Source organism: Pichia membranifaciens (assembly GCF_001661235.1).
Source record: "Pichia membranifaciens NRRL Y-2026 unplaced genomic scaffold PICMEscaffold_4, whole genome shotgun sequence".
Classification (NCBI taxonomy): domain Eukaryota; kingdom Fungi; phylum Ascomycota; class Pichiomycetes; order Pichiales; family Pichiaceae; genus Pichia; species Pichia membranifaciens.
The window spans coordinates 535,932-554,596 of NW_017566985.1; the positions used below are offsets into that span (position 1 = coordinate 535,932).

Genomic DNA, 18,665 nt, shown 5'->3' on the forward strand with positions numbered 1-18,665 from the left:
GAAGGAAAGATGCCACTCAGATAGGAGAAACACTTTTTTGAGAGCTTTGAAAGTAAGATTTAGTTTTACTCTTTGTTCAAATACAAATTATGTCAGAACCAATGGACTTTGACGACTATCCAAGAGTAAGTGGAGTTGAGGAATAGGTGGGCTATGATCTTGGGCATGAAACTAGAAAGGTTATACTTGAGGCGTATAGGCTTTTCATAGGGGAGTTCGAATTTGTCTGGCGTCGTCGTTGTCGTCGTTGTCGTCGTTGTCGTCTCACTATTTTCACGAAAATTCATATTCATCGCTAGACCGTTCCAATGCCATTTCTTGCCTTCTCTTCGAGAGTGGAAGATGCATGGATTTGTTCCAGCATTTGGCACTGAAAGCGGGAACACTAAATCTTGGGGCTTTGGTTTATTTGCGTTGGTGCATATTTGTTGAGTATTCGGTGATTCGATACTTTGTCGATTGTGTTTATACTGGTGCATTTTGCCGTAACTGAGAAGATATCTTCGAAGAAGAAAGGGGCTTTCAGTGTTTTGTTCTAGAATTGAAACACGAGAGGATCGGTTTAGTCGATGCTAGGGCGTTTTTATATGAATACTTGAATCCAAAATGAATATAGAAACTAACAGCTTTGTGCAATATTTTTGATATTTTGTTTAGGATCGCTCAAGATCTCCTGCTAGAGGCGGAAACGGCGGCCAAGGACGTCGTGACAGATCGCGTTCTCCTCGTCGTGGAAGCGGAGGTAGTAGAGATTTGTTCTCATCCTACAGAGGTGCTCCGAGACGTGGTGGTCACCAAAGAGGTGGATTTGCTCCAAGAGGAAACGAGTATGAAGTCAAATCAAACAGAAAGTACGAAAACTCGATTTTTGTTGGAAACTTGCCATATAATGTGCAATGGTACGAATTGAAAGATCATTTCGCAAACGCTGGTCCTATAGTCAGGGCAGATATTGTTACCAATCATGGCAGACCACGTGGTATGGGAACGGTGGAATACGCCTCGAGAGATGTAGCTCAAAGAGCCATCAATCTTTACGACAGAACCCTTTTCATGGGCCGTGAAATTTTCGTTAGAGAGGATCTACCACCACCAGAGAAGAAAAATGATTTCAGGCAAGATAGATTTGACAAAACAGATAGGTATGATGCCCAGGAAAGTAGATATTCTAGGTCCTCTAGAGATACTTACACTCCGGCTCCTACTAGAAGAGAAAGAGATTTCAGAAAAGAGCCAGCCAAGGGCTTTGAGGTTTTTGTTGGTAACTTACCCTTCACTGTTAGATGGCAAGATCTTAAGGATCTTTTCAGAGAGTTTGGTGATGTTGAAAGAGCAGATATCATTGAAACTTCATATGGTAAGTCTAGAGGAATGGGTACTGTGCATTTCGTCAATGAGCAAGATGCCGAAAATGCAATTTCCAAGTTGAACGACTATGAATGGTTTGGTAGGAGAATTGAAGTCAGACCAAGCAAATTCCCGAGATCAGAAGAAAGCGCATCGGTCGCAGCGCCAAAGATAAGAACTGACGGATTATCAAAGAACACTGAGTTCACCCTGGGCGTCACTGCTGACGGCGATGAGTCTCCAATTCTTTTTGTTGGTAATTTACCATGGGAAACTGCTGAGTCAGATTTGTTTGAGTTGTTTGGATCTGTTGCTACTGTTGAAAAGGCAGAGTTGCAATACGGCCGTGGGGGGAGACCTTCAGGAAATGCTGTTGTGAAGTTTGCTGATGTCAATACTGCGCTGTCTGTGATTGACCAGTTGAATGGCTACGATTATGGTAACAGAAGTTTGAGAATCAGTTTTGCCAAATATCCAGATTCTGAACAGCTGGAGGTTTTGCTCAGAGAAGCTGGCCTAAAAGTCAAAACAGATAATGTTTCAATTGAAGACCTTCCAGCCGAAGATTCCCACTCGGTAGTTCAAACAGAACAACCTTTGGAGACTGTTGAACTTCAAGCTGGTAATGCTCCTATTGATGCACCAGTGGATGAACCTGTGGATGAACCTGTGGATGAACCTGTTGTTGCACCTGCTGAAGAGGTGCAATCAAATGAAGTTGCTGATTACGGTGATGAGATGATTGAAGAGTAAGCTCATTAATTGCAGTTTGTAAAATACAAAAAAAAAGTATTTTATATATTATCACATTAAAAAATGTACAATTATCAAACTTATCGGTTTGCGCAGTATTGCCTATCAGGATTTTACGTTTGAATCTTATATTAGGAAGTAAATATATAATTTACAAAAGCGTTAGAAAATAAATTTCAAGCGAATGATAAATGCCACCAGTAGTTCAAGAAATACGGAACTATGGTTTTGTTAAAAAAAAAAGGAATGTGTGAGTGTTTGTATATGGTCATTAGCTTTTGGCGAGTTGAGAGAAAGTCTCCACAACAGATGAACAACGAGTTTGATTTGTGCTTAATGAGTTTTAATAGATTCCATATGTAAAGCAGCTTCATTACCTTAAGTATCATGTTACTTTTCCTGTCAGCACTATTCAATTAGGCTGTATTATGGTTTGTGAACTTTTTGAAAGCCTTGAACTTACCGAAGCCTTTCTTCTTTTCAATTATCTCGTCCCCCGGACTTTTAATATGATCAAAAATGAAACTCAAAAATCTGTCACCATATTCATGCGGTGGAACTGCGCTGATTGTCTCCCTTTTATGTCTTAAACTTCTGAAAAAAGTTTCCAACTTTTTTAGAGTGTTATAGTTTGTCAGACAATCAATAATCCCAATATAATATACAATGTCCATTTCTTCACCATGGGTATCAATAGCACGAATGCCGCCATCCGTATCAAAAATTGAGTTTTTATGAGCCCCTGGAACATTCTGATGAGTTATCTGCGATAGTCTCTTGCTGGTCTCGTCTAATAGTTCTTCATCTGCCCGATTCAAAAATTTCAGGCCTAGCAACAAAGAATAATCCATTATATTTAACCTTTTTAGTAGTTCAACGTCTTGTTTCAGTTGCTGCTCTATCTGCTTTTTCTTTGCATTCGCAAGATAAATGGCAGCTTTGTTTTCAATGAAATTTAGATCCTTCAAACACGAGCCCTGTAGCCGCTTCTTCTCCGATGTTTTTCTTCCATAAGTAGAGCCTTTTAGATCATAACAGTCGGCTGTGTTTACCATTGGTGGCAACAGGTTATTCATAACTAGAACATGAACTTTGACCGTTCCTGTTCTAGTTGCCATTTTGAGTCTATGTAATCCATAAAATTGGCACAATAAAGTGTTAGGGTTTTCCGTTACATAGTTGTAATAATCTTTTAATATCCTTCGGAGGTGCTTATGCTCTGAACGATGAATTGTCTTAATGATGAATTTTCTATCGTTTGAGTAATAAAATGATGATCCACTCTTGCCAGATGATCCAACTGCCCTTACACCTATTTCATCATTCAGAGACATTAAATAATCGGCCTGATTAACGTTGAACATTCTTCTCAAATCCCGAAATACTTCAGGAGCATAATCCTTGAACTTGAACTCGTATTTTGTTGGTGGGGCTTGGGTATTACCTTGCCTATTGAATATAAGTTTTGTAACTTGCTTGAACTGGTTGTCGGTTATTTGAACTGGATTTTTAGCACAACGTGAAACTGAAAACCTGATCCCTGTTACCAAATCATAGACAATTGCATAGTTTTGATGCTTCTCGGATATATTTTGTCCCGGTATATTATACAAGTTGTCAGCTTTCATCTTTGACTTCTTTCTCGGGTTATTTATGAAAGATGAAGTTTTTGCAACCCTATGACGTTTCGCATAATCATCATTAATACCACTTTCTGGTTGCTCAATTCCTGAAGTTTTAGCTAGCTTTGTTCGTTGATAATTATCTGGTATCTTGATGGTGTTTATACTTTGATATGCTCTTTTATCAGCATAAGATTTTATGGTATTAGAAGAATTAGCAGTTGGTAGACTACTCGATTTCCCTTTATTGCTTCTGTGTTTAAGAACATTTTCAGTAGATGATCTAGGATATGTGTTATTCTTGAAGCCGTGCATGTGTTTGTCTGGAGCCTCATTGGATGTATGAGGTTCAGAATGTGGTAACGGTATCAATCGATCATGTTCGTCATCCATAACCGCCAATGGGTCAACGTTAGAATGTCTTCTAGAATGAATATCTGCCGTCGCTCGACCTGGATTGGTCCTATCTACCTTGGAATTAGGCTTTGCCAGAACACGGTACGAATGTATGGAGTTAAGAAATGCGGTGTCGTTTGCGTCATTCCCGTCTGAGCTAATGTCGTCAGAAGAGCTTGTTCTGGTGGACATATCCTCAGTAATGTGAATCAAAGAATCATCAGGAGGTGGAATGCTCACTTTAAAATTGTCTTCATCTTTAGAAAGTCTTCTCACTGATGATTGTTTTGGCAGTTGACTAGACGGGCTAGCATATATAGAATGAGAAGGAGTAACTAGTCCCTTTTTGTCAACTGTTTTACCACTGGTTGAAAATATCAAGGTTTCAGTATCTGGCGTCTCCGTCTTTATGCTCGGTGTCAATGCAGTATCATCTTGGTAATGCGAGGAGATGGGTAGCTCGGATTTTGTCGCTGACGTCGGTATCGAAGTAGAATTATTTGTTCTGGAGTTAGCAGTAAAATATTGCTTATTTATTGGTGATGAATTTTTACTCTCTTCCATGCTAGTAATAGATGTATCAATTCCGTCTAGTGTTGATACTCCTTCGGATGATGATTTGGATACTGTTACAATCGATTTTTGACGCTGATGCTGGTGGCGATGTTTCATTGACGGCGACCCAGATATCAAAGAATTTATAGTGGTTTCTGCTTTCGCCGACTTTATCATCTTCAAAACGCGGTATAAAGATAAAACGGACTAACAGGAGTTCACAAATTGACTCTTGTCTGTGTTTATGTAACTCTGTTGTCTAAAAGAGGTCAGAGATTCTAAAAGGATTTATGAAAAATTCCTTCTCTATTTTTTTAATGATGCAAAAAAGATTCTAGATGGTGGTTGGTACCTTTCGAAGGTATATGCTGCTCTGGAGCGATGCTTTGAAGGATAATAGAATCTATTGACTTGGAGGTCTGTTCAGTGGTTAGTTAAGTGGCTTTAGGTTAACTGCAACTTCTATCTCCTCAGCAACGCCGACTAAAGCAGGAGTAAGAACGTGACAACAGGTGTTGAAGAGCCTTACAGCCAAATGGGCCCCGCCGGGCTTCACTAAGAAAAAAGTAAACACTGCCAGAGCTGCGGATTCCTCGGTGCAAGGATTTTTCACTCCTCGCATGAGTTGAAGGTGATTTATTTCGAAGCTTTTATTCTACCTGAAAATACGCTGTTTGCAACATTTTGCTCTATCATAGGATGTAGCTAGAGGCGATCACTGAAGGTATTCAATTTATTTGTGCAAATGGGATGTTCAGTCGAGGGACTAGGAGACTTTTTGCATGTGTAAATCGATTTGAATGGAGAAAAGTGTCTGGAAAACGCGTCCTTTCTATATCTTTGCCGTTTAGACGGGAGAATCATGAAAAGTCTAGTGGTGACAATCAATTGTTATTTACTGCTGAAGACCTCTCAGATATTAAGGTTGTTGTTCCTAAATTGAAGTCGAACAGTTTCAACGAAGAAAGTAAAACAAGCGGAGTTGCCGACTTCGATGAAGGAAGGCTGGATTCCAGAACACTGCATAAAACACAGGCCAAACCTACTGCTAAAACCAAATCAAAACGGAAGTCTAGGGCAAAAAAGGTTATGGGAAGTGCAGATTCTACGGAGCCAGTGACTGAGGAAGCCATTAGAGAAGATAAGCTTTCATTCAAGGAAAATCAAATTATAAATGAAAAGATGGAAATGTCAATATCGGCTGCAAATGGCGCTTCCGCCGCTACGCTGCTAGATCGTGGAGCAATCACAGATAATAATACACTTACAGATTTTTATCAAAGTATTGTTCAAATGTACAACACCTATTCTGCTAGGACTGATGGGAATTACATTGTGTTGATTCATGTTGGATCATTCTATGAGCTTTATTTTGATCAGGCAGACAAGTACTCCGGTTTACTAGGCCTAACATTAACCAAAAAGAATTTGAAACTAGGACCTATATCTTTCTCTGGATTTCCTGACAGAATGTTGGATAAGTACATGGATATTATACACCGGGCCGGATATAAAGCTGTTATTTGCAATCAAGTGTTGGATCCAGTGACTAATATCATTAATCGACCCGTAGATAGGATTATGACTCCTGGCATCATTGTAGATGAATCGTGTCGAGATTTTCATCGAAATAATTACTTGATGGCTCTTTCATTTCCAGATGACCTCAAGCCGGATATTGAGGGGAAGAGAGTAGGTGTTGCTTGGTGCGATGTTAATTTGGGGTTGTTTTATATTTTGGAAATTGATTTCAGTCAGCTCCTATCTACTGTCACCAGAATTAACCCTGCGGAGATTCTTATCTCTGACAAAGCGGACCTGGAACGTGTTTTGAATGGATCTATTTTACCGGAACTCGTAGACTTAAAGTCTTACTGTATTACATCCTATCATGAAAAATCAAAGAAAAAATCATTAGATGACTTTTTGTGGAGATTTTCTGATAACAAAAGATTAGTTTCTTCTACCCTAGATTCCATGTCTCGTAAGGAAAAAAATGCGACTTCTTTGCTACTCCATTATCTTGAAGTCTGTTTGCCTAACTTCAAAACGAGTTTCCACTTGCCTACTCGATCACTACCAAACACTTTAATGCAAATTGATTCAAGAGCAGCTCAAGATTTAGAGCTTTTAGAAACGCTACAATCAAGAAAAAGGATTGGTGCACTATCTCACCTCATAGATAAAACCGTGACTAGCCCGGGAGCAAGACTTCTGAATACTTGGTTACTTGCTCCTTCTACCGATCTGGACGAGATAAAAAGAAGGCACGATTTACTTGGTGTTTTCCTGAAGGATCCTTATTTTTTGGACACATTAGTACAGCAGTTGAAAAAAACAGCAGATGTCAACAGGATTATAAGACGGATAGATAATTCAAGAGCAGATAGCTACGAGTATCTTGAGTTGGCCATGACAATCCGGGTTATTGATGAAATCTATAATTTGATTGAACGGTCACAAAATAATCACGCTTTAAAGCTAATAGAGCCGATTTTTTATGAATTTATACACTCTACAAAAGTTCATAAACTTGCAAAACAAATCGAAGAAACAATTGATCCAAAAGTTTCATACCTCAAATCTACTTCTAACAAATTAGATGGAGAATTGGTAAGAGATTTCTGGGAAATCAAAGAAACAGCATCATCTCATCTGAAAAAATTGAGAAAAGATTATGATACGGAGGTAGCAAAATCAACCGCTTTGAAGCAAGAGCTACAAGTGCAATTCCAAGAAGAGGGCTATGGTGGCTCACTCAAACTTCTTAAAGACATGAAGACGTATGACTATGTAATTGAGTTAAAATCAACTAGTAAAGTTATTCCCACAATGGTAAGAAATTTGGGCCTTAAAGTTAAAGAAAAGTCAAAATCCGTTACCAAATTGATTGATTCTAGATGGACAAATATTGGCGAATGCCTAGTAAGTTTGGAGTATGACATTTTGTTAGAGGAAAAGGTTATTATGAACGACTTAAACTCAAAGATTTCAAAACTATACAAAGAGCTTAGAAAACTGTCACCTATCATTGAAGTTCTTGATGTCATTCAATCTTTTACCCAGCTAACGTTGCAATATAACTTGTCTAAACCTCACGTCGATGAAAGCACAATTTTCGATGTGAAAAACGGGAGGCACATAGTGGTCGAAGAAGGGCTCAAAAACAGATTTGATGTTGTCAATTTTACAGGGAATGATTGTAGGATCCAATCTTCAGAGGCCTGGCTAATAACAGGCCCAAATATGGGAGGTAAGTCTACTTTTTTGCGACAAAATGCATTAATAGCCATCATGTCACAAATAGGTTGTTATGTCCCTGCAGAGGACGCTCACATTGGGGTAATCGATAAAATTTTCACAAGAGTCGGTTCTTCTGATAATATATTCAAACATCAGTCAACATTTATGGTGGAGATGAATGAAACAGCTACTATTTTGAGAGAAGCAACCGAAAAATCTTTGGTCGTTATTGACGAACTTGGAAGAGGAACTTCAGCAAATGAAGGTGTTGCAATTGCGCATGCTACCTTGCTTCACTTACTTAAAGCCAACAAGGCCAAAACTTTGTTTGCTACTCATTATGGCTCAGAACTGCTGCACCTTCTCGCCCATGATGGTAATGTTGCAAATCAGGTGTCTTTTTACAAAACAAGCTTATGTGATAGCTATGATGACGGAGATAAAGCAAAATCAGAGGATTTCAAATCAATTGACCAAAGATTGTTTTTTGATCACAAGCTTACAAAGGGTGTAAGTTTGCATTCACATGCACTTAAAATTGCAGAACTGGCAGGTTTCCCACTGGAAGTCTTGCATATGGCAAAAAGTAGCTTCAAGAAACTTATTAAATGATAGATAGCACGCTTTATGTAGTACATTACTTAAATCCCAAAAATAAACAAAAAAAATTAATTTGGACGAGACCGGAGTCGAACCGATGACCTCTCGCTTGCAAGGCGAGCGCGCTACCAACTACGCCACACGCCCAGTAATTGAAGTTTTAATACTCTATAAATACCTGAAAGCAAAACCTATGCTATAATACATTTCAAATCATTTTCTTATTTCAAATGTTTTAATAATAATCTTGAAATTTGAACAATAATAATATTAAGACGTTTTTTAAGAAAGTTCTGTATGCTGTTTCAAACAATTTCTTTTGACGAGACCGTGTTGAAAGACGCTGTTTAAGCCACCAGGTATGGTCTCCACTTGGCATGTTTTTCCACAATTCAGGTAACCTAGTGGGTGCATTTTTAGACTAATATCATATATTTCAACTGGAAAATTCGTTCTGTATTCGTTGATTTGGTGGCGATAATTGATAGAGTTGGGTATTCAGTGAAATTCATACGTCAATTTGAATATCAGTAGAAACATTTATCTTGTAATTTCGTATTAAAAAAATATGATGTTTGCAAAGCCGTCAGTTTTTTGATTGAAGACAGATAAACGCCATCAAAAACCAACTGCTGGTATAGAAGAGTTTATATAATGTACAGATGATATAATTTATACTGCGGGATCATAGTCCTCATCGTTTTCGGCTTTGTGATTAGTTCCAATATTGTTAGCTGGTAGAGGACTTTGCTCGTCCCCCTGTTGAAAGCTAGATGCAGAATTATGTGCAGTGTTTGTAATTGCAGCCGCCAACTGAGCAACAAGGAGTGCCGTATTAGCACTTGAATTGCTATTTTGAGGTTCTGTATATACGTGTGGACTATTGGTTATGTTAGGAGGTGGATATTGCTGCGGGTAGACAGGTTGGTTGTAAGCCACCCCAGAATTTGCAAATTGTGAAAAGGTCTGACTGGCTGTTTGTTGGTTGAACTGCTGGTTATAAAAAGGGTGATATTGTTGTGTATACTGCTGTGAGTATTGCATGTTTGGCTGTGTATCTAGAGAGTGATATTGTGGATTGTACTGCGGATTATATGTTGGGCTGTACTGAGAATTCACCTGAGCAGGCTGCTGATATTGGGAAGGATACTGGTTTCTTGAACCGCTATAAGTAGGTGAAGGTGCTGAGCTGTTTGAGACCTGTTGCACCATACTCATAAACTGCTGCATCATTTTCATGGGATTCACATCATTATTTTGTTGAGCTGAATAATTAGTTTGAGCAGGCGTTTTAGCTTTAGAAGGTAGTGAGGTTAATCTCGCTCTCACAGAAATGGGAACTCCACCCGGAGGTTTGGCTTGTTTGGGCGTAGAATATTCTTGTTTTTGTCTTTTCGCCTCAGGCAGTTCATTTTCATCCTCACTGTGGTTTTTAGTAGGGCCATTTTCAACAGAATTAGAAGTAGCTGTGCTTTGTCTCTTCTTTCTCTTTTTCTTCTTTTTAGCAGCTGCTTCTTTTTCATCATCTGAAAATTCCTGTTCATCTTCTGGTAACTCCTCATCGTTGCAATTACTGGCATCACTCCCTTTAAATTTTCTGATCTGATGAGTAGAAAGGAATTCCGCTGTTGGTACGACAAAAAATACCTTACTTCCCTTCTTTCCTCTAAAATTTTCAGCTTCTTCTTGTGTGTTAAACTTGACAGAATATACGGGGGATTGGAGCCTGCCAAAAACTTCGTAAAGAAGTCCCACAGGTGTACGATCTTCAAAGCATAGCACTGTTCCTTCATTCAACACTCTGTCTTCAGCACTTTTTGCCGCCGTTATTATCACATTTTTTTCAACTACTCCACTTACATTTCCTATGAACTGAATGTTTGTTTTATCATCAACAGTATAGTTTTCAGGTAGACATGGCACTCTTGAGTCTAGAATTTCATTTTTGGACTTGATAGGTTCATCGTTTTCTCCTTCATTTACTTCATCATCATCGTCTTCATAAACAGTATTTTTAGCTTCAACATCAGAGTCATCTTCATCTTCATCTTCGCTTTCATCCGATTCAGATTCAGAACTGGAGCTGTTAGCATTGGATTCGGAGTTAGATTCCTGAACAACTTTGCCTTTGTCTTTGTTACTATTTAAATTCTCGCCATCAGATTCTTCATCTGAGGAATATTGGATGGGCTGGTCAACGTTGAATAAGTCAGGCTCTGACTTTTCCTCTAGACTTAAACTTTCTTCAGCATCCGTTGATTCGCAAGTTTGACTATGTGATTCGGCATCGCCAATTTTATCGCTACTGCCAACTTCGTCTACTGTCTCGCAAATAACACCAACTTGATCAGCCATCTTGGAAGTAGCAAGTTCTGTGTCTGACATTATTGAACTTGGCGGCTTATTTCAAAGAATCCAGTTTCAATCCGATAAAGTTTTCAAGCAAATTATTAACTCTTTGTGGTAAAGAAAAAATATTCAGCACCCTCATTTTTTTGCAGCGCCCGACTTCTCTTTGTTCTTGCTGGCTTATTCTTCGGCCTTTCTCTTTCGTAATATCCCTCTTCATTGCCTCTATTTCAAAAGTTGCATGTGCCTGAAAGGTCGTATCCATCATTGGACGGAAATTTTCAACAGTCCAAAAATGGCGGATATGATTATAGGTGCTCTCAATTATCCGTCTTTGTCTGAATTCTTGACGAGCATATCATTTCTAGGATCAACATCCGAAAACAGTATACAGTTAGACATTGTTTCAAATAGCATCTCATCTACCTCAAATGTAGAGCTAATACGCTTAAGCTCACACAAGGAAGATGGGATTGACTTTGTTTTGAAGATTCCTTTCATCTACGACCGGCTACTTTTGAAGTTTGTGAAAACATTGAACTTAGAGTCAATGAAATGTTCATTAACTGCACTTAAGACTTCATCTACGTTTCATGTCAATTCTCACGATATCAAATTACCCTTGAATAACAGTTACACAGATTTGTTAACTTTGAAGATTTATTACGAGAATGAGCTAGTTTATGAACTCAGTTTTTATCGTGAACCACTCTCAATAGTGACCAATTTACCTCGGACTTCTCCTAAAGAAGTTATACCCACAACATCATCATCCCAATTCAAAGACAGCCAATCCAAGTCGACCCATGATAAAACACCGAGCAAAGAAATAGCTTCCGAAAACCCTTTTCCAATTCCAATGGCGGACGGCCCATTACTTCGAGAAACTCTAAACAGTTACGAACAGCTAGCTCCATATGTTCTCAGACACCTGCAGCAAACAATGGAAAATATAAATGCGATGGACCAAAATTTGAAGGGATTAGAATCTTCCAGATTCCAGTTAATTGATACTCTGAAAGAGTTCCGCAATGAATATCTTTCTACCCTTCCTAAAAGCGATTTAGTTTATTCAAAATTTGAATTCTTGCATTCAAACTCCTCTTCCAGTGAGGACTCTAACCACTCATTTCTCAAAGCACTCCACCAATCCACATCTGAAACGAAGATTGACTTTTCTGCTTTACGTACCCTACAGAATTTTAGCTCAAGTAAGAAGAATTTTGAGGAGGAAAGTAAAAAATATTACGATTGGCTATCAAAGTTAATGAGCTCTGGTAAATCTAAAGATGAAAAGCTACTCATCAAAATGAAAAACTTTGCAGTTGCTCAAATGAATTATTTCAATTTTTTATATGACACCGTTACACCAATGCTTTTATCTCTAATTCAGCCAACTTCACCATTCTGTAAGAATTACTGGCGATTGAGACCTTTGAGAGACCAAGCTGTGAAAAAGGTACAGAACTGTTCAACGTTTGATGAATTCTCAACTCTGATTCGACGCTATTCTAAAGTTACAAATTGTAAAAATTCCTTATTACTTAGCGATAAAAATTCGTGTTATGAAACCGATAAATTTGACACTCCTCTCAAGGCTGGACTCTTGTTTGTTTTTGGAGGTCAAGGAAAGTCAGGCTGGCATAAACAATGGTTAGTATTGTGCAACGGTAAGCTTTTTGAGTACATGGATTGGAGAAAAGGAGCGGATTTGAGGAATTCACCAATTGATATTTCGTTGTGTAATATCAAGCTTTTGGATGCCAACGATCATAATACTATTGATATTGGATCCCGCAAAAACTGTTTCCGTGTCATAAATGCCAAAGGAGTCGAGCATGTTTTTCAGGCATTTACATCCGAAGATGCTAATGAATGGGTGAAAGCCTTATTTGAAGCAGGACAAATGATTGCATATGCTAAGCAGAATAATGAAGAGAGCAAGAGGGAGTCTTCTGCCAAGAAATTATCAATTTCTAAACACACAGTTAATACGAGCGAAAACCAGAATAAGTACAAGGCTCAAAATGATTTGTCTGCGGATAGCTCTTCGCTGCGCAAAGAGCCATTAAGAGTTCGTACTGTCTCATCTGTATCATTGTCTCTACTTCATATTGTTCAGCATAATGATCCTTCCAATATTTATTGTGCAGATTGTGGATCGACCGAACAAGTAGAGTGGATATCATTGAATTTGCTAGTTGTTTTTTGCATTCAGTGCTCATCCTCACACAGAGCATTGGGTACCAGTATATCAAAGGTAAGAAGCTTGATGCTTGATAGTTTCGTTGGCGAAAGCAGAGCATTGGTACATCATATCAATAATTCTAAAATGAACTCGATTTACGAAGCCAACCTTCAGCCCAATCAAAAGCCTGTACCATCATCTCGTAATGAAGAGAGATTAGATTTTATTACCAAAAAATATATGAAGAGAGCTTTTATCAATAATAGTATCAGGAGCAACGCGCTACAACTATTACTAGAAGGCGTGAGGGATGACGATGTAGTCAAGGTCCTTGAAGGAATAGCTGGTGGCGCAGATGTAAATAGAAAGATATTCTATTCCATCAATCAATCCGGATTATCAATAATATCCATGACGGACAGCAAAGAACAGAATTATGCAAAAGTTTCTTTTCTGGAATATGCATTATTACATCCAAGTATCTTAGATGGCCGTGAGGTTTTTGATGTTGCAGAGTTATTAGCATTGAATGGGTGTGACGCCGGAACCCAGATCAGGAACGAATCTCGGGTAAACGAAAATGCTAAGAAATGGTGGCAAGATCGAATTGATAGAATGAACGGTGGCGCGTTGGCGCCATCACCACCCCCACAACGACCACTCCAACTTGGAAATAAAAGTGGCACTGCAACTCTAGCATCCCCAAATGGCCCGACAGGAGCTGGTCATATGATCCCCGTCAAACAGTCAGGTTACAATTCAAACAGCAGAGTAAGCATCTCTGGATCCAGGCCTTCGCTATCGATTACAGGATCATACAAGAAGCCATCCACATCAAGCAAATCGAAAATAAAAAGCCCGAAGGAAGGTTTCAATTTGTTTAAAAAAAAGATTAAAAGCTTAGAGTAACCTTCTGCTTTTAGTTTGAAAGTTCAGAACTGTATCTTAAAAATGTATGTATTTCTTTTCGACAAAACTACCGAATTCATAATGATCTAATATCTAATATCTAATGTTTAATAATTAATTCCCCAATCCAGCTTATGATCTTGAACTTACAATTCTTCAGCGAAACAGTAACCTTGTAAACTTATGCTTATCATGTTTAATATTTTTAGTCGATCGTCTCATGAATTATAGTGCATTTTGATGATACTTTGAAATGTTATCATTTCGCTCTCTTGATACGCTCAACTTTCCGGACCTGCAAACTTAAAAGCTACCCACACAATAGTGTTCTAAATGTGGGCGACCTGGATAATGCCAATCTACTAAATTTAACTGAAAGACGCATGCGTACAATTCTTATAGGTATAACGGGTGCTTCGAGTTCAGGGAAATCTACACTGGCCCATTTACTAAAAAGTATTTTACCTCATAGTGAAATCATACATGAAGATGATTTTTATAAACCGGAAGAAGACATTCCCTATGATCCCATTCGCAAAGACCGGGACTGGGATTGTCCAGATGCTATAGACATGGATGCGATGAAACAGACATTGTCCGTGCTGACAAAACCCAACACGTACTCTATGAACCTGAAGGCAGCGGTAAGAGAAACCGGCAATGGGTACTTCGATTATGCAATGGCCAGTACCGAACCAACGGTAAATGATGCCTTTTTCAACAATGATGAACGGATTATAAAAGACTTAATGGAAAAGGTAAATGTAAAACTTGAACATTTTGATTCTCGTGAGAGTTTTAGGATATTTTTGATTGATGGATTTTTGATCTTGCCTGACAAGGAGTTGTTAAAGATGTTCTCACTGACCCTGTTTTTCAAGACTAGTTATGAAGCACTCAAAAATAGGCGTGAAAAGAGGACATACAATGTAGGTGGGGATGTGTGGGCAGACCCTCCAGGATACTTCGATACATTTGTTTGGCCAGGCTATTACACTTATCATAAGAATCTATTTATTCGAGGTAACGACGAACCTTACATCAAAGAAACGGGAGGTAATTTGAAAAATGAGTTTATGGAACAATACAATGTCTTTGAGTTCGATAATAACGATCAGTGCGATGCCGACAAATTGATAAAAAAGGTCACCCTCATTATTGCAGACAAGATCTTTCAAGGATCCCCACATAGAGACTAGATAGTAGCAATAATTTAATAAGCGTTCTGCTGCACTAGCTTAGATCGGCTTTATTAGGTACCATGCAAGAAGCATTATAATTGTTAATATAAAACTAGAAGTACAAATGTCTATCGAAATTATCAAAAACATTATAAAAAAAGCAACTCATACTTCATCATTTTTTAGACTTTTTACCCTTACTGGACTTAGTTTTCTCCTTAGCTAAAGCTTTCATTTCGCTGTCATATATGTCAGTTGCAGTTTCTGCAGGTTTTCTTTTGGTGCCCTTCTTCAAACTGACCGTAGCGTTGTTTTTTATGGCACGACTGATTGCTTTTTTATCCGCTTTCCATTCAGCAACATCAGTAATTTTATATTTATCCAAGTTCAAGTTGTTGATTAGTTCCTTCTGTTTCTCTTTACGCGCTCTGATGACTTCCAAAGCTTCTGTACCAGCAGCTTCAAGATCGGCCTCTAACTCTTTCTCCATCTCTTCAACGTCGTTAATGGTGGCGACCTCTTCACCGTTTAACTCTTTCATTTCATCGTCGATTATTTCCGGTAATTCTTCAGCGAAAGATTCTTTGACTAAGGAACGGAAATGTTGCGAGACTTTACGAATGATCTTTGCAAACATCGCAAGTGATTGATTGGTTTCAATGTTCAGTTCCTTGGAAATATTTTCGAGTGCTTTGTGTTGTAAACCAATAGACAACAAAATAGCACTTTGAACATGAGATAGAGAGACTTCATTTCTGATTTTGTCATTGAAGTATTGTAAAGCAATATATGGAAGTAAGTCCAAAATAACATGGTAATCAACCAAATTATTTGCATAAGATTCCAAACGTTTTAAGTCAAATGGAGTGAGTGCTTTGTCTAATTCCAACTTGTTAAACACAAAATCTTGTTGGTTATTACCATCAATTCTAGATGACTCCAACACACTTAAAGCTTGAACTGCAGGAAAATTGCTGAAACTGTAGCTTAACAAGTTTATGAACCTCTTATGGAAATCTTTTGTAAAAGCTCTGAGCCATTTATCGTCACGGTTATCTAATGTTTTTAGCATGACACAAGTATGTTCACCCGTTAGATCATTTGCAGTTTGTCTCAAATAAACTGGAGTGTAACCATTTTGACGCCAGAATTTGTGCAATTTTTGAGTTAATCCATAAGAGACACCCAGGTAATGCAAGTAATACGGACTCTTATGAGCTAAGTTCACAAATAATGGAGGAAGTCTATCTTCTTTACGTGGCTTTATATCTTCACGCAAAGAGCCATCAGCTTCCTCAAGTTCAGCATCAGTTAAACGATTAATAGAAAACTTGTCGGCTGCTGATGTGCTTGAAACCTCTTCAAGAGAGGCAAACTTACCCTCGAAGTAATCTGTCAAAAGCTCAATAGCTCTTGAACCATAACCCATATGGGTATAATCCGGATGAGTTGCAATACGAACAATTCTGGCACCAGACAAACTAGCAAAATCGTCATCTTGAAATTGTTGCGAGATCAACCATGGGATGAGATCACCACCCGCACGAACTCCACGACTCAAACTACTACGAATGCTGTCTTTCGAAATTTCCCCTTCCAAAGCTATTTGCACAACACATAAAGGAATAGGGATTGAGGCATCTTTGCCAACATCAGGGCCGAAAAGAGCATATAACTGATGGGCAGGTGCATCGGACATCAATTGCAAATCGTTTGGAGAGTTTTTGTAGTGTGAAGAAACAAATAAGGCCATCATGCGTTGAAGGAAAGCTTCAGAAACAGGGTCATAAGAAAACAATGTATCACGATTGATGTAAAACAGTGAGCACTCGGACGGATGAGGACAACCACGCGTCGCGTATTTAGTATGCTTTGGAAGTTTTGCGTCAAGGCAAAGAAGTTTGTTTAACCAAGATTCCACAGCATCGCCTGGTGCATATCTGATTGGTTCATCCAAAGTGACTTCAATCAAGGAACGTGCAGAAATACGGATCGACTCTAAATCTTTATCATCGTTTCCTTCTTTCCTAGACACAACCTGAGTTTCAGTATTACTTTTGATAATATTCTTAGATTGAGTTCTTAATTGATCAATCAATTTTAATGAAAGAGAACGACCGGTACCTTCATAACCATTAATAGTCGATGCCATAAAAACTAAATATGGTCCCAAAAGCTTTTTGACAAGTGGTAATGGGATAGCTGCGGCTTCATCAATGATTAATAATTCTGCTTGGCCAAGAACTTGGTTGTCATTTGGTGAGATATATTGAATCGTTTGTCTGTGGCCAGCCCGCTTGATATCCACCCTTACAATTGCTTTGTTGAACGAAGGATTCGTTGATTGGATGATGTCGTAGTCTTGATGTTCAACATAGTTCATTGCGTCAAAACCTTTAAAGATGAACTCGAACAATGTTTTCAAATTTTCCGGCGAAGGAGACGTAACGAATATGTTAGAATAGTCCTGAGCAACAGCAGCAGCAATGGCAATCCCCAAGGAGGCAGACTTACCACGACCTCTTCCTGCTGTTAAGGCGACGGTGGAGTCTAAGGTTTTCTCTGCGATTGCGTCAATGAAGCGTAAGATAGCCTCTGCCTGGTTAACGGTCTTTGCTAGGGCTACCAAGGATCCCGCGGGCTGAGTATCTGCAAGCCCTTCCTTCAATTCCTTCAATTCTTGTTCCTTAGGAGAGACTTCGTCCTCATCCTTGGGAGGTAGACGTTTGACGTGTCTTGCACCAGAAATAGGTAGAACATTCAACTGATCGTCTACCACCAAGCAGTTTTTACAGTCTGCAAGGGACAAGAGGAAACGCTCGTTGAATCTGGCGACAACGTCATCATGTGCCTCTGTTCTATATCTGGAATGGACATCCATTGTCATAGTGTATAACTGCTTGAGAGACTTCATTGATTTAAGTAGCATAACAACCAAACCGCCACCCTCGACAGTTTCGATGGTACGAGCCATCAAGTTTGGGGTCAAACCATCAAAATCTTGTAATACCAGCATCCCGTATGTGTTACCAAGAATCTTTTCAGTTTCTTTGTAGTACACGTACCGGATCTGCTGATTAGACAAAAACGCCTCGAACGGGTCCAAATCATTGGCCTCTCTTGTACCACGCTTGACATCTTTCCGGATCTTCTTCTCTCTGTTGAGTCTATGGGAGGTGAACCCCAAAAGCTTTTTCTTATACGCCCACAATATCGACTTGTTCATTTTCAAGTTAGCGTTCATCATAAGGTAGTGGAGGTTTGGGATCTGGTTTCTCGATTTGTCCCCAACCATAATGATAAACGATCTTTCTCTGGTATCCACACCATTACGGATGAGCGACGGGATACGAGAGTCAAGAACCTTTTTCTTGTTTGTATTATTGATATTAGTAGCCATTTTGTTTTGAATGACACTGCAACTTGACGCAGAACAGGCTTTCTGGCCGATCCGTTTTGAAGGAAATACTGCTTTACGGGGTTTCTAAAATTTTCGTAACATGAAAAATTAGAAAAGTAAAA

General features: G+C 38.8%; 7 protein-coding genes and 1 non-coding gene across 8 annotated transcripts; 4 read left to right on the top strand and 4 right to left on the bottom strand.

Moving 5' to 3' along the window:
• Positions 1–60: 60 nt before the first annotated feature.
• On the top strand, positions 61–2,274 carry PICMEDRAFT_17026 (hypothetical protein). Its single transcript, XM_019161432.1, has 2 exons — positions 61–125; positions 658–2,274. The coding sequence occupies exons 1-2, from the start codon at positions 90–92 to the stop codon at positions 2,098–2,100; spliced, it is 1,479 nt and encodes a 492-aa protein (XP_019016860.1). The 5' UTR covers positions 61–89; the 3' UTR covers positions 2,101–2,274.
• Positions 2,215–5,137, bottom strand: PICMEDRAFT_17027 (hypothetical protein). Its single transcript, XM_019161433.1, has one exon. The coding sequence runs from the start codon at positions 4,680–4,682 to the stop codon at positions 2,517–2,519; it is 2,166 nt and encodes a 721-aa protein (XP_019016861.1). The 5' UTR covers positions 4,683–5,137; the 3' UTR covers positions 2,215–2,516.
• Positions 5,138–5,385: 248 nt separating this feature from the next.
• Positions 5,386–8,586, top strand: PICMEDRAFT_17028 (hypothetical protein). The gene has a single exon (XM_019161434.1). It carries the CDS (start codon positions 5,424–5,426, stop codon positions 8,526–8,528), a length of 3,105 nt encoding a protein of 1,034 aa, XP_019016862.1. The 5' UTR covers positions 5,386–5,423; the 3' UTR covers positions 8,529–8,586.
• A 4-nt stretch (positions 8,587–8,590) lies between these two features.
• On the bottom strand, positions 8,591–8,663 carry PICMEDRAFT_t98. Its single transcript has one exon. It is a non-coding gene; the product is annotated as a tRNA-Ala (tRNA).
• Positions 8,664–9,061: 398 nt separating this feature from the next.
• On the bottom strand, positions 9,062–10,910 carry PICMEDRAFT_17030 (hypothetical protein). Its single transcript, XM_019161435.1, has one exon. It carries the CDS (start codon positions 10,899–10,901, stop codon positions 9,189–9,191), a length of 1,713 nt encoding a protein of 570 aa, XP_019016863.1. The 5' UTR covers positions 10,902–10,910; the 3' UTR covers positions 9,062–9,188.
• Positions 10,911–11,127: 217 nt separating this feature from the next.
• Positions 11,128–14,095, top strand: PICMEDRAFT_17031 (hypothetical protein). Its single transcript, XM_019161436.1, has one exon. It carries the CDS (start codon positions 11,161–11,163, stop codon positions 13,960–13,962), a length of 2,802 nt encoding a protein of 933 aa, XP_019016864.1. The 5' UTR covers positions 11,128–11,160; the 3' UTR covers positions 13,963–14,095.
• A 253-nt stretch (positions 14,096–14,348) lies between these two features.
• On the top strand, positions 14,349–14,996 carry PICMEDRAFT_19642 (hypothetical protein; the record flags this gene model as incomplete). Its single annotated transcript, XM_019162131.1, has 2 exons — positions 14,349–14,581; positions 14,651–14,996. Coding segments are annotated over 2 exons (579 nt in total), but the record flags the coding sequence as incomplete, so codon positions are not given.
• A 322-nt stretch (positions 14,997–15,318) lies between these two features.
• On the bottom strand, positions 15,319–18,369 carry PICMEDRAFT_59383 (hypothetical protein; the record flags this gene model as incomplete). The annotated part of the gene is made up of 1 exon (XM_019163362.1): positions 15,319–18,369. The coding sequence occupies one exon, from the start codon at positions 18,367–18,369 to the stop codon at positions 15,319–15,321; it is 3,051 nt and encodes a 1,016-aa protein (XP_019016866.1).
• Positions 18,370–18,665: the final 296 nt, after the last annotated feature.

Excerpts from the sequence above, each read along its gene's own strand:
- PICMEDRAFT_17026 (XM_019161432.1), top strand. The coding sequence starts at position 90 with ATGTCAGAACCAATGGACTTTGACGACTATCCAAGA. Across the intron at positions 126-657 it reads ACTTTGACGACTATCCAAGA|GATCGCTCAAGATCTCCTGC; the intron begins GTAAGTGGAGTT and ends TATTTTGTTTAG.
- PICMEDRAFT_17027 (XM_019161433.1), bottom strand. The coding sequence starts at position 4,682 with ATGGAAGAGAGTAAAAATTCATCACCAATAAATAAGCAATATTTTACT.
- PICMEDRAFT_17028 (XM_019161434.1), top strand. The coding sequence starts at position 5,424 with ATGTTCAGTCGAGGGACTAGGAGACTTTTTGCATGTGTAAATCGATTT.
- PICMEDRAFT_17030 (XM_019161435.1), bottom strand. The coding sequence starts at position 10,901 with ATGTCAGACACAGAACTTGCTACTTCCAAGATGGCTGATCAAGTTGGT.
- PICMEDRAFT_17031 (XM_019161436.1), top strand. The coding sequence starts at position 11,161 with ATGGCGGATATGATTATAGGTGCTCTCAATTATCCGTCTTTGTCTGAA.